The sequence below is a fragment of the Nannobrachium achirus genome, assembly GCF_963921795.1.
Source record: "Nannobrachium achirus genome assembly, chromosome: 8".
Lineage (NCBI taxonomy): Eukaryota > Metazoa > Chordata > Actinopteri > Myctophiformes > Myctophidae > Nannobrachium > Nannobrachium achirus.
The window spans coordinates 53,378,952-53,392,807 of record NC_137817.1 but is presented as its reverse complement, the minus strand read 5'-3'; the positions used below and the strand labels follow the sequence as shown (position 1 = coordinate 53,392,807).

The 13,856-nt window shown below is 44.9% G+C and overlaps 1 protein-coding gene across 6 annotated transcripts in view; it reads left to right on the top strand.

Moving 5' to 3' along the window:
* Positions 1 to 329: 329 nt before the first annotated feature.
* tenm4 (teneurin transmembrane protein 4) overlaps positions 330 to 13,856 on the top strand; it is a gene marked incomplete at both ends in the record, with an annotated part of 418,773 nt that continues 405,246 nt past the window's right edge. For all 6 annotated transcript variants that reach the window (XM_080731250.1, XM_080731249.1, XM_080731248.1 and 3 more), the window contains 2 exons: positions 330 to 561; positions 5,761 to 6,033. In XM_080731250.1, coding sequence (XP_080587376.1) covers positions 330 to 561; positions 5,761 to 6,033 — 505 coding nt within the window. The remainder of the gene's footprint in view (positions 562 to 5,760; positions 6,034 to 13,856) is intronic.

The following is a 13,856-nucleotide window of genomic DNA, read 5'->3' as shown; positions in this document are numbered from 1 at the left end:
TGCCTTTATTTGACAGGACAGTAGACTGACAGGAAATGGGGGGAGAGATGGGGAATGACATGTGGCAAAGGTCGTCCGGATCGGGAATCGAACCGGCAACGCCAGCAGGCATCATAGCCTAGTATGTGGTATGCGCCTTGACCACTAGGCCAGCGGGCACCCCAGGAGAGGGCACTTTTTGACAGAAGTATTTGTGTTACATGTATTCCTACCATTCATTAAGGGCACTGTGTTTGTTTCTCTTTCCCCAGAGACACTCAGACTAGCCGCGGGCATCGCTGACTTAAAGAGTGGATGCTGAACGGCGCGCGGAGGAGGCAGCAGCCGTCATGGAAGTGAAGGAACGCAGGCCCTACCGCTCGCTCACCGCCCGGCGGGACTCGGAGCGCCGCTACACCAGCTCGTCCGCCGACAGCGAGGACGGCGGCGGCGGCAAGGCCAACCAGAAGTCCTACAGCTCCAGCGAGACGCTCAAGGCCTTCGACCAGGACTCCAGGATGGCGTACGGCACCCGCGTCAAAGACATGGTGCACCACGAGGTGGACGAGTTCAGCAGGCAAGGTGAGGACAAACATTTGTTCATTAACACATGGGATGCTCAGGTTTATAACATTTCTAGCTGTTGCTGCTGCCGCCGTTCACTCACGCTTTATTTTGAAGAGCCTCGGAAGCTTCGTGCGTGTGCACGTGGGTGTCCACTGACGATTGAGGAAGAAAATCCATTTGTTTACAAACGCTCGCGAAACTAAAATCCAAACCGCGGCCGACCATCGTGTTAAAGTGTCGCCGTGAAAACAATCAGATCTCTGCTTCCCTGGCGTTCTTTTCACCTCATTCATAGATAAAGCACTTTTTATGTTTGAGCCTAGAATGGAAATCAATGCAACCAGCTCGTGCCATTTTCTCTCTCTCTCTCTCTCTGAGCTACGGGGTGACGTATGGACTAGGGTCCTTCAGAGGGCAGGCAGCTGCACGTAGAGCTGTACCAGTTAACCCCTTGTTGTCTCGTTCATGAACGAGACAACTCCTTTTGGCAGGGTGACCCCTAGTGGCCTTAACTCGTTACTGAACGAGTTTGACACCCAAGTTGTTAAGAAAGATACACCATCCCAATCGGAGCCACTAGTGGAGATGTGATACACAAATCCTACAAATGGTCTCCTACTGTAAGTGGGCACCGGCGTCTGTCCAATGTTGACAGAAAAGGTTCTCCTGATTTGTCTCTCTTTTGTATGAAAATCTTGTGAATATTGTGTGGCTTGCGACGATTCGGTCCAATATTTAGTTCACTGACCATATGGAGCTAAAGAAAGGTTATGCTTTCTTATTGTAAGCGTGGAAAATAGACGCTTCATAGACACATTCACCGTTTTAGCACTCCTTCATTAGCCTTTGCTTCTAAATTGTGGTGCTTTTGTGGTGATAGTTGAGTCTATTCTTTCTTCCTGCCGCTGTGCACCTATTATAGCAGAGGCGTCAATTGGGTATGCCAAGGTATGGCAGCTGCAGCTGCAGCTTACCATCATGCCTGTTGCTAAGGTAAGGTATTTAGCTTTTGCTGAACTGGCGCCACTGTATTATGGTATAGTAAAGCCGGCCCTGTATAAAGTCATATACTGTAATAATGTACAAGAAATCATCAATACTATAAGCTGTAAAGTATTTAGCTACAGAAAAACCTTGTATTTCCAAAACCAGTGCTATTCAGGAAAGAAGAATATGTGTTCCAAGTGGATCCAGTGTAGTTATTATTTAAACATGAGCTCTTCTATACAGTAATACCTTTCATTGGTTAAATATTTAAGTAGCAACTTATTGCTAGCTAATCTACCAGATCACAACATGTGTGTGAGCTGTTGAGGTGATCAAGTGAGTTTCATAAATAAATAAAAAACATTAACCACGTTGATGTGATGCATTGTCAGCTTGCAGATCTACTATTTCCTTTGCCATTTATTTTTTGAACATTTCCGTCAATAATGATATGCCCAGAATAGTGATTGCCAGTTTGAAAGTGGTTAGATTTAATTCTAGGCTTTATTATTCTAATTAGCAATCTTAATAAGACATAAAAGCAAATGGTGGGTTTCATTGTCACTGGGTGATCACTGGCTATATTTGGTGAAGCGATTGGGTGTAGAGGGACAAAAGGAGGGGACTAAGTACAGACTGCTGGGGAAACAACCAAGCATATAATACGGTTTAAATGTAGTTAATGTAGTTGATGCTTCTTAATTTGGGTTCCAGTCGAGAGCCACTGACCTACATTAGATTAATGTGACAGTACACTGTGATGGTGAAAAGATCACAGATTGGTTTCAGCGTGAGGCCCTGTGTCTCTCTCTGCCTTTGTTTCAGTGCAACATAAGCTTGACATCTTTTTAATGAGGAGTCCCTTGTTAAATCAGACACTGTCACTGTGTAGGTCACTATTAGTAGAGGTGGGTCCTGGGATCGGGCTGTTGAACGCTATAGCCGCTTATAAGCCACATACACACGTTGAACTCTTGACACGTTAATTGCCATTAATTAATTGTATTAACGGATTAATCAATCCGTTCACTGGCACCCGTTTTTACCTTGTTTTGCCGACCCACGGGACCCACAATGTGCACACAATGTTAAACAAAGGATGTGATGTTGGAAAGGTTTGTCTCTTTTCTTTCCAATGGAAAAATAACATTGTAACTGCGGTCTTCCGTTATTTAGTTATGGCAGTTGAATATAGCTGGTTTTCACCAAAAACGCAATCTGCAAGCTCGCAATGCGGCTCGAATCGGGCAGTGTCAGACGTTATCCCTGCTCTGAGTATCTGACATCACTGTGATGTCACCTGTGATGTCACAGTGATGTGTCAGAGGAACCACAGTGTCAGGAGTCACCCGCCCGGACGGACGGATACGGTCAAGCTGTGACGGTTCTGACAGTAAACTGCGACCTACGGTCACAATCATATTTATTGTAATAACTTCAATTGGAAACCACTACTAAACTATTTCAAGGATCACATAGTAGATGCTCAGTAGATGGTCTGGATGAACAGCACGCACGCACGTGCGCACGCACAGTCGCACACACACACACACACGCACACGCACACACACACACAGGACACACACACACAGGACTGTATAGAGATTCCTCTTGAAAAAAAAAAGTAATTTCAACTCCAAATGTTTCCCCAAGCATCGGGGGAAGTGTGGAGATAAAGCTTGGAGTCGGTCTTTGCAATCACCCAATCTCCCTATTGGAATTCACAAGTAGAATACTTCTGAATTCTTAACACGTTCTATATGTGTTGCACCGCTCACACTGTGACTTGTAATGCACAGGAAGAGTAGCAATAACACAACGTATAGATATACAGTGTGCTATTAATTCAGTACAAATATAGACAACATATAAAATAGGGCTTAATTGGTTAATGTAGTTTTTTGTATTAATGATGAAAATCTAATAATTGCATTGGAGTAAAACGTACAATATTTGCCTGTGAGGACATGAGGTGTATTGGAGTAGAAGTATTGAAAAAGGTACATACTCAATTGAAGTACAACTCTCTTACTGCCAAGTAGGATGTCTTAAACTGCCATCAAAGTAGCTAAAAAGTAGCTTACCTTTGCGATTTTATAGAAAACTATCCATCCATTATTTCCAAACGCAATCTTTTGTAAAATACAGGCGTATCTGTCATCGAGCCAAACTGACTGCTGGGAGCAGCCATTTGCAATAAACTAGGCTCGCAAATGTCCCTCGCTCGCACCAGTAGTTTAGAGCTTAGAACTGGAGAAACTAGATCCAGCCATAGAACATGACCAGCAAATTGGTTCCGCCTCCACTGTTGTTCATGTGTGGTCAAGATTTGAGACCAGGGTTACGGGAGCTGTTTCTACTGTAGACACCCGCTCCACCCCTCATCTGCTCACTGTGCTCAGACAGGGTAAAGAACGAAACAAACGGCCGCTCGTTCATAGCCGTCGTACTACTTGAATAAGCGGACGAGCCTGCTCGTTCATTGCAGTAAAAGAGTTAACAACATGGGGAGCTATGTACTGTGTGTGAAACTGCTTTGATGTAATGTTTTACTGGTGTCATTCACCTACCCATCTCTATAACACCATCATGCATGTTTGCAAGATGTAAACCACTGTTAAAGCTACCCTCCATAAGATGTGTCCTTCCTAGGATTCATTACCTGCTCTGTGACCTTGGCTTGTGGTTAGAGTGTCCACCCTGAGATTGTCAGATTTGCGGTTTAATCCCTGGCTGAATCTTACCAAAGACTATATTAAAAGAATAAGGAAAAAAAAAGATACAGGAGGGTCTAAATAGTACCTCCGGGCCAGCGGGCCATTTATAATGTCTATCCCTGCCTGCATGGGGTTCGAATCCAGGAATCATGTGGATAGCATGATGGATCACATTGCAGTAATGTCTCTTCTTTCCCCCATGTCATACTTAAGCCCCTATCATAGTAGGCACCGCGGTGATAAGTTATCCACCGTGGTGTAGTCTTTTTAAGTTCTTAAAACTACAACAGTACGTCATTACTCGCGGTGAAGAGCTATCCACCGCGAACCCCGACACATGTCTCTGTTTTTACTATCAGACAGATCACCCGTTCACTGATTTGTCGATCTAGACCAGTCAGTCACAGTGATAGGACTTCACCGTGACTGACTATGATGGCCTCCATTTGTTTTCTCACTTTAGGTGGATAGCTTATCACCTAAAATTTGCGGTGAATAGCTCTTCACCCTGGACTCTGATAGAGGCTTAAGGGAGATCCCCACTTTGAAACAGGTCAATTGAAACAGTGGTTGAAAAGTAACCAGTTGTGTGATCATGTATGACTTGTCGGTCCACAATAGTGTAGGTCTACCCTAAAATTTGTTTTAAACCTTTTCTACTCTCTTTTTCTTATTTTTTTCTACTGTTTTCGAAATGTATTTTGTATTTGTTATTGTGCCTTGTTATGTCAGTATTGTTAACAGTTTGCCAGCCCGAAATAGAATGGTTGTTGGTAGATTAGCCGTGAAATTTCTATTATTATATTATGATCTGAACCGCATTCATTTTACCAGACATCCAGCGCTATATCACGTGGTCTTCATCCCCCATTATCATACCGCGATCCGGGTTGTTTTACTCACCACAGTTCCCTGTGAAATTCTCAATCTGCGGGGGATTCGGCTGACGCATCATGTCCCCGTGCGTTTCGCGTGCGTGTTCCGTTCACGTAAATGTCCCCTCAAATAATCCACGTGTGACTCAAGAGTAGAAATGAAAAGTTTCGCTCGCATAGCCCCCAGCACGGCTGCTGTAGAAGCACTCGTGTATAAACAGTAAACGGATGGCTGGAAGGAGCCTCTGAGAAGGAGTGGAGCTGACGTCACTTCTGCTTCATGTCAGAGCAGCCATGAGCTATCGATGCACGAGTGGTGACTAGGGAAGGTTAGACGATCGCCGATTTTCGGATAAAAATCATTTATTTCGGTTTTAATGACACAGTACGGGAAAAGACGAGCGGCTGAGACACCCTTGCTCAGAAGTCCGGTATATTACGGTTTTAATATTAAGGGGCTCCCCGTGGCTTGGAAAGTTAATGTTTGATGTTTGATGTTTGGGGACTACGGACGGAAATTAGCGTCTTGCTAAATCCGGTGTATTTACATTGCTTCATGTAATATTCATTAATATGCACTGTCCCGTCTAAATAAATAAAATGAAATGAAATGTGTTTGTCGCACGTCACCGCAGGCGCCGACTTCTCCCTCAGAGACCTGGGCTTCGGCGAGGCCCTGCCTTCGCACGTGGCCACGTACAGGAGCGAGCTGGGCATGCCCCACCGCGAGTACTCGGTGAGCGTGGGCTCGGACGCCGACACGGAGACGGACGGCGTCATGTCGCCAGAGCACGCCGTGCGGCTATGGGGCCGCACCAACACCAAGTCGGGACGCAGCTCCTGCCTGTCCAGCAGGGCCAACTCCAACCTGACCCTCACCGACACCGAGCACGAGAACACCGAGAACGGTAAGGACTGATGTGCACTGTCTGTGGCTGTGGCCTGGCCAGGGGTGGCGCACCAAGTTCTGGGCCCTGGGTACAAGGATTCACTGCAGGGCCCCCCATGAATGTTCATCATAGGACGGAGGAGGTTTAACCCAGTTAGACTAGGAACGCAGTATTTCGTGCTTTGACTATTGAAAAATAGCAGATATACAAGCTCACAGCGCGGCACGCGAGCTTGTAGATCTGCTATTTTTGAAAAATCGTGAACATTTGTGCAAGTCTTTGAATATTTCAAATCCTTTTGAAAAGGTTTTTTGAAAAACCTATGTTTCTATTCATGTGAAGGACCCCCAAAATGATATATATTTGGCCACGGACCCCGAAAATATTTAGTTCCAAGGACCCCCCAGAAGTGAAATTTGAGTTACAAATGTTCGCTTGAAAAAATACATATATTCAAAGATTTGCACACATTTTCACGACTTTTCAAAAATGGCAGATCTACAAGCTTGTGAGCTTGTATATCTGCTATTTTTCAATAGCTAAAGTATAAAATAATGAAGGTCCCGACAACCTCCACCTTGGGCCCTAGAAACTCAGTCCCACTTATCCCCCCCTTGTGACGCCCCTGGGCCTGGCCTCGGCTTTATTCAGGATCCTCTGCCAGCTACTGATAATAACCGTACTCTTTGCTGGCATGCTAAACTGTGGGCATCTGTGGTTTTGCCTGGGAAAAGGAGTCTTGTTTGCTTATACATCAGAGACCGAATTGGCTTAAAGCGGAGTAACCTGCCATGTCTTTGAGACTGGAACAGACAAAGACTGCGGTGAATTAGATGAGCAGGTGCCCGTTTTTGAGGCAGAGCATGAATCATATCTTCTCCCTCTCACTTTCTAATTGTCTTCATGAGTTGTTGAGCCTCAAGATATAGCTGTTCTGTTCTGACAGGAATGTCATTTAGAAGCTCATATCTACAGTCATATTCAGTGGAAATCTGGAGAGAACAGCTTATTATTCAGGCTAGAGGAATAAGAATGTAGCAGCAGCAACCCTGGTACATGGGGTACGTTTGGGCTTAACACCTTTGCCTCTTCTTGTACATCAAATACAAAGCAGTCTATTGAACGCTGCAGTAATCTCTTTTTGTAGCGAGATCTTTTTGTAGGGACCCTGGGCTCCCATTACAGAATATTAGCACCGAGTTTGGGAGGAAATTACGAAAATGAGACCTAGGTTTATGATTTTCACAAGATAACTTGCAGAAATAAACACGCTTTACACATTTTTGAGCTAGAACAGCTTCTGTGTTGGGGAGGGACCAAATATAGAGCCCTGGGGGACCACGTCAACTAAGTACATTCAGTATGGGTTCAAGTAATTAAAAAGTTACTTTCTAAGAGGCAATTTAAAGTTTTAACCTCATACCTTACTTTCTGCATACATTGAAGCCCCCGTGCTAAGCTGAAAACAACAACTAGAAAGGTGCAATGCTGGGAAAAAAGTGTGGTTGACATGAATTGCGAGGAATCCACTGGGAAATGAATTCCGTCTTGGCTTCCCAAGGCGGTTCTTCTTCATGTGGGAAGGAGCCATTTGTAATTCATGGGTTTATACTAGAAAGCTCTGCTCTTGATGAACTCTGTCTTGCCTTCTATATTACATATTGTGACGTCACTCCTGTTTGATTGGACATTATATATTGTCCAATCAGAAAAGGGAAAATTCACTTTTGAGGTTACATAATAGGTTAAAAAAACGTCTATTGAACTCAATGAACAAGAAAGGTTAACAAAAAACAGGCTTACTTTAGTTGGCATAAATGTTTTGTTTTGTGCGACTCTCTTGTATGATGAATTAGGGCTTAACTTTACAAAAGAAAACACACACAAGTGAAACTTGGAGATGCGAGGTTTCTGCCCGACAGTGACGATAGCATGCACGCACGCGCACGCACACACGCACACACGCACATCACCAGACTATATCGGCAGTCCACCGAGAGAACAAGAACGTTCAACACATGCCAACGCAATTTCATAGGTGTTAAAAGGGATGAGACAATAGCGCGTTGTGAGTCAGAAATGTACAGTACCAGCTATCAACATTTCATATATATATATATATATATATATACATGAGCGGCCCTAAAGGTCTAATCGTTAAAAAGGCACGCCATGTACAGTACTAGACCGGCGAAACATCTGGAGAAAGTTATTAAAACGATTCCTCATTTGCATGCCATGCATGCATTAAAGCGGCCCTGGTCAACGCACAAAGTCACATGTGCAGAGCGAGGGGGGAGAGAAGTACCCGGCGGCTTGCATACATTAAAGCAGCAGAGTAAATGGTTTGTTGATTTAAAGAGATTAAAGCACACACGGGCAAGGAAGGCAAGGCAGCTCCATGGATTTTAATTAACTTGCCATATATAAATTGTATGTTATTAGCCATTACTGAATTAAATGCTGAATGCAAGTGCTTTTTCTGCTTGGACGCCTGGAATAAAAAGACACTCACAATTGCATTATGGGGTGTGTGTGTGTGTGTGTGTGGGGGGGGGGGGGTGTATTTCCACAGACACAGCCTACCCACTGTGGCTTTGTTTTAACATTCCAGTCGCTGTTGTGACAGAAAGCTTGCTACTTTTTAGGAAATGGAAATAGGAACCTGTGTTCCAATGGATCCAATGTAGCCACAATTAAGCTCTTGTTAATCCCTTCAGGGACGTGCTGGCCATTGGGAAAAGCGGGACAACTCCCGAACGGCCGGTTCATTCCCGGCCGGTCCAGGCCGGCCATTAGGAAAAAAAATACAAATAAAATGTCGGCCTTCGTTCCATTTTGGGGGCTGGGCGGCCAACAAAGTAAATCGTCACTGTCGGGCAGAAACCTTGTATCTCCAAGTTTCAAATTTGTAATTTTTTTCGCAAAGCAAAGCCCTGTTTCATCATACAAGGCCGTTGCAGATCTACAAGCACACACAACGCCTCGCACCACTGTTTTCACTAGTTTAAATAATTTTTTTAATGATAAATACAAAACAAATGGTTTTGGACATACAAGGTTTCCACCCGACAACGACAAAATATAACTCATGTAATTGGCCCACTGGCTTGTCACTTGTCATGATCTGAAATAGCAAACTGTTTCGGGATTGAAATTAAAAAAATGTCAGATCGACAAGATCGCAGCGTGTTGCTTCGTGCCTCGTTTCGAGCGTGTGGATCTGCTACTTTTGATGCTTTTGTGTGACGCTGTGGTATGAATAAGAAGGGTGTTAATTTAGGCTATAAAAAAAACAAAAAGTCAGATATGGAGATAAGAGGTTTCTACCCGACAGCGACAACATTCTAGCCTGCTTCCAGACCATAGACCCCGCCCACTCTCAGAGTGGACTCTTTCTCTGGTCTGGAGCTGAGTACATGAATCGGGATTTATTTTCGGCCCGTCCAATGAGCGCGGGGGGTGGGGGTGGGTCTAACGAATATCCAATCCGCGCAGCAGTTGAAACGATTCAAACGAAGTTCACACACACAGGCAGGCTGAGGAAGGCACACACAAACACACACACGCACGCGCGAGCTGATTTCACCAAGCTGTCAATGTTGATTACATGTTTCTGGTCGCAGTTCTGTGTGGAAGCAGTCACTGGCACAGACAGAGACACACACACAATCACACACACACACTCCGCGACCATGCGTCGTGTCCACCGTGCGTCTCGATCACTGTGCGTTGCGATCACTCGCGTGCGGACACGCGCGTGCACGCTCGCAAAAAAGTCCCTCCCCCGTAAATCGCTCAGAATAGGCACAGTTTCAGACTACTGCGTGAGCTGAGTCTGAGATCAGGCTAACAACATTCAGTTCATGGTCTAATGATCCACAGAGACTTAAAACACACTGAAGTGAGCAATATAGTGTGTGCCAATAAGTACATAACATACCCCGCCAACCCCCCCCCCTCCAAAAAAAAACACCCATCCATCCAGGGACATCCTCTTTAACCCATTCAGAACGGGTACACATTATTGTATCATTATTTTATGCTTTAACTATTGAAAAATAGCAGATCTACAAGCTCACAGCGCGGCACCGAGTGCCGCGCTGCGAGCTTGTAGATCTGCTATTTTGGAAAATCTTGAAAATTAGAATTTTTATCCGATTCTATAAGTGTCTTTTGAATCCTTATAAGATTTTTTGAAAAACCCTATGTTTCTATGTCAGCAATCTGGCTATAGCCATCGTCAAAGAAAAGGTCCTTTTCACTTAACTGGAGCTCAGTTAGTCTGTTCTTGAGAGACTACTATGTCAGTGGTTCTCAAACCTTTTCATGTGAAGGACCCCCAAAATGATATGTATTTGGCCACTAGACCCCCATCTCAAAATATTTAGTTCCAGGGACCACCCCCCAGAAGCAAAATTTGAGTTACAAACGTTCGCTTTGAAAATACATATATTCAAAGAATTGCACACATTTTCACGACTTTTTTCAAAAATAGCAGATCTACAAGCTCGCAGCGCGGCACTCGGTGCCGCGCTGCAAGCTTGTATATCTGCTATTTTTCACCGGTTAAAGCGTTCAATAATTCTAGGCCTAAATGGGTTTTAATTATGTACAGCGGCAACCAAAACTCACGTCCCCGTGGCGACTCAGGTCCCATCAGGCAGACGCGGGGCAGCGCTAGTGTTCTATGCCCCGGCTCATCCCACTTCCAGCAGTCATTTCTGTCAGTTCTAATAAGAAGCTAATACATAATGTGACACGCTCTGAAATGCAAAACTATTCACAATGGTTGTAGCGCGAGGGCCGCGCATGGCCTGCGGGGGCAATTAGAATCTTTTGCCGCCGGGGTCCGTGATGAGTTCAAACCCCCCTCTCTCTATCTCCAGAAGGATGCTGGGTTTGTACAACGCTCGCCGTGATATCTGCCCGGTGAATATGCATGTTTTCTTTTTTTTTGGGGGGGGGGGGGTTCACTTTTCGACTGCAACGGGGGGAGCTCAGATTTCCAGCCAGCACCCCCTCCCCCTACTAAAAAAAAAGAAGATTATAAAGAATAGTGTGGTCTATTTGGCAAAGTACACGCAAGATTAAAAGTCGAGGCTGAACGATCAAGGCCTGTGTTAGCACGGCAAACCTAGTCTGCCTGTTAGCCTGCAATGTTCTGTCTTTACTTGCCAAAGGCGTTTCTTGTTTAGCGGCCACATTTTTGCCATCCAAGTAATTATTACACTGCGGGTCACTTCTATCGGCAGAGAATGGCTGAGTCGGGATACCAAGCTGCCTGGCGGTTCAAAAAGCATTTCCTCTTTCAAACATAATCCTTTAAAAAATCATGGCTGTGTGCACTAACAATGGTCCATACAATTTGAATGACAATACCTCCAACAAAGCTATTATTTTCTGGCTTTTTTTCCACCCCTCCGCCCCCACTGCTCTGCCCACACACAAGCTTTTAAACCGCGGAGCCCTTACACTTGACATGTCTCATTGTGGCATATTCCCAGAGCGGACGTGACCTTCTCCGCGGCGTCGGGGGCCCCTGGGGCCAAATTAGAAACACCAAGTCACATGAAAATGGAGCCAGTAAAAGCTGCCAACCTCCCCACACAACCCCTTCCCCTACCACCCCTACCCCTCTTCCCCCCTTTCTCCAAGGACTGATGTGACCAAGAGCCACCTGCCAAGCCCTTGCCAAGAAGCCACAGCCACACGACACCGATAAGCACTGCAACAAGAGCAGCGAGCACGCGTGCAACAACAATACGTCGGTACTGTTTGTAGTCCTTAACACCCACAAACGAGTCCAAAACTGGTTCCCAAATGCAAGCCAGATGTCAATGTTGTTATTAGTGTGGCTGCTATGTGCAACACACTATTCGTCGTTGTCGGGTGGAAAACCTTGTATCTCCAAGTTTCAAATTTGTACGTTCTTTCGTAAAGTAAAGCCCTGCTTCATCGTACAAGGCCGTCGCACAAAAGTAGTGAAAACAGCAGATCTACAAGCACACAACGCCTTGCGGTACGAGGCGTTGTGTGCTTGTAGATCGTCTGTTTTCACTAGTTTAAATCATTTTTAATATGGTAAATGCAAAACGAACGGTTTTGGACATACAATGTTTCCACGTGACAACAACGATATGCAGGCGCAGCCGAGTCTGTGGGCATGTGTGTTTGTTCACATGGGAACTCGAACGTGTGAGATGAGACCTATATTTGTATTCATGTTGCACGCTCAGCGGGACATTCATGGAATTTATGTATGTGTGTGTTTTGTATACAGTACACATGCACCTATCATCAACCACACACACACACACGCTGCTTGTGGTCCCTGGGGGGACCTCCCTCGAGGGTAGTTCTTCTTCTAGCATGCTGAGTCACAGCTCTGGCAGTGGCGTCAGTTCAGAAAAAGCTAAGGTATGGCAACATGACTGGTGTCTTGCACGCGCGCGAACAGGCATGATACATTTATTTTAAGAAGTACATTCTATTTTTCCCTCTGTTTCTACGGTTTCTACGGCTGGATACGGCAGCCGGAATGGCTGTTCAAGTGCAGCTAAACTTGGCATGTTAGTAATTGCACCATGTAGCTGACCTGCGGAACCTGGGAATATACCATTTCGTCAAGATGGGGAGAATACAAGTATGGAGAATATAATTATAATAGCCTACCTTGTTAAAGTGACCATTTTGCATTTGTAGTTATTTTACTATTTAACAACATAATAACCAGAACAGATAGACAAAGAGACATTAATGGATTTATATTTAAAAGTAACTTTTATTTTCCCCCCTGGACCCAGGGTATGGCAGCTGCATACCCCTGCCATACCCAATTGACGCCCCTGAGCTCTGGTCTGTGTGCGTATACGTAGGCTGATCATCATCATCATCATCATCATGGCACCACACATTCCCAGCCCGCAGGCTGCAGGAGACACAGCGCTATACGTACTGTAGCTGCAGGGGTGTCGTACCAAATTATGGGCCCTGGGTATACGAGGATTCACTCACATTTTGTGCTTTAACTATTGAAAAATAGCAGATCTACAAGTTCACAGCACGGCACCCAGTGCCGCGCCGCGAGCTTGTAGATCGGCTATTTTTTTAAAATCTTGAAAATTTGATATTTCAAATCCTTCAAAAAAAACAATGTTTCTATGTCAGTGGTGCTCACACTTTTTCATGTCAAGGACCCCCAAAATGATATGTATTTGGCCACGGACCCCATCTCAAAACATTTAGTTCCAGGGACCCCCCAGAAGCAAAATCTGAGTTACAAATGTTCACTTAAAAAATACATACATATTCAAAGATTTGCACACACTTTCACGACTTTTAAAATATAGCAGATCTACAAGCTCGCTGTGAGCTTGTATATCTGCTATTTTTCAATAGCTAAAGTATAAAATAATTAAGGCCCCTCCACCTTGGGCCCTAGTAACTCAGTCCCACTCCCCCCCCTTGTGACGCCCCTGCATAGCTGTCTGCTCTCTCCCCGGTGGGCTTCTCATGTAGGCGCTAACAACCCTCCTTTCTCTCTCCATCACCATCACCACCACCTTGGCTCTCATAGGACATCTTCTTCTTAAAGAGGTGCTGCCATAGTTTTGTACTTTTCCTTGTTTGTATAATAGTCCCCCAGGTGAGGTTATAATATGGAAATATGTCTTCCCTGTGTATGTTTGGCTTATTCCTGAAAGCTGAGTCAAAAGGCCTAATTCACCCTTTGTCAAGTCCCGCCCGTTGTCTTCGCACCCATTGGTTGCTGTGTCTTGGTGGGACAAAAGTCCTTTCTCTCCATCCACTACCATTGAAATTCAGTTGCTTCGTATTGT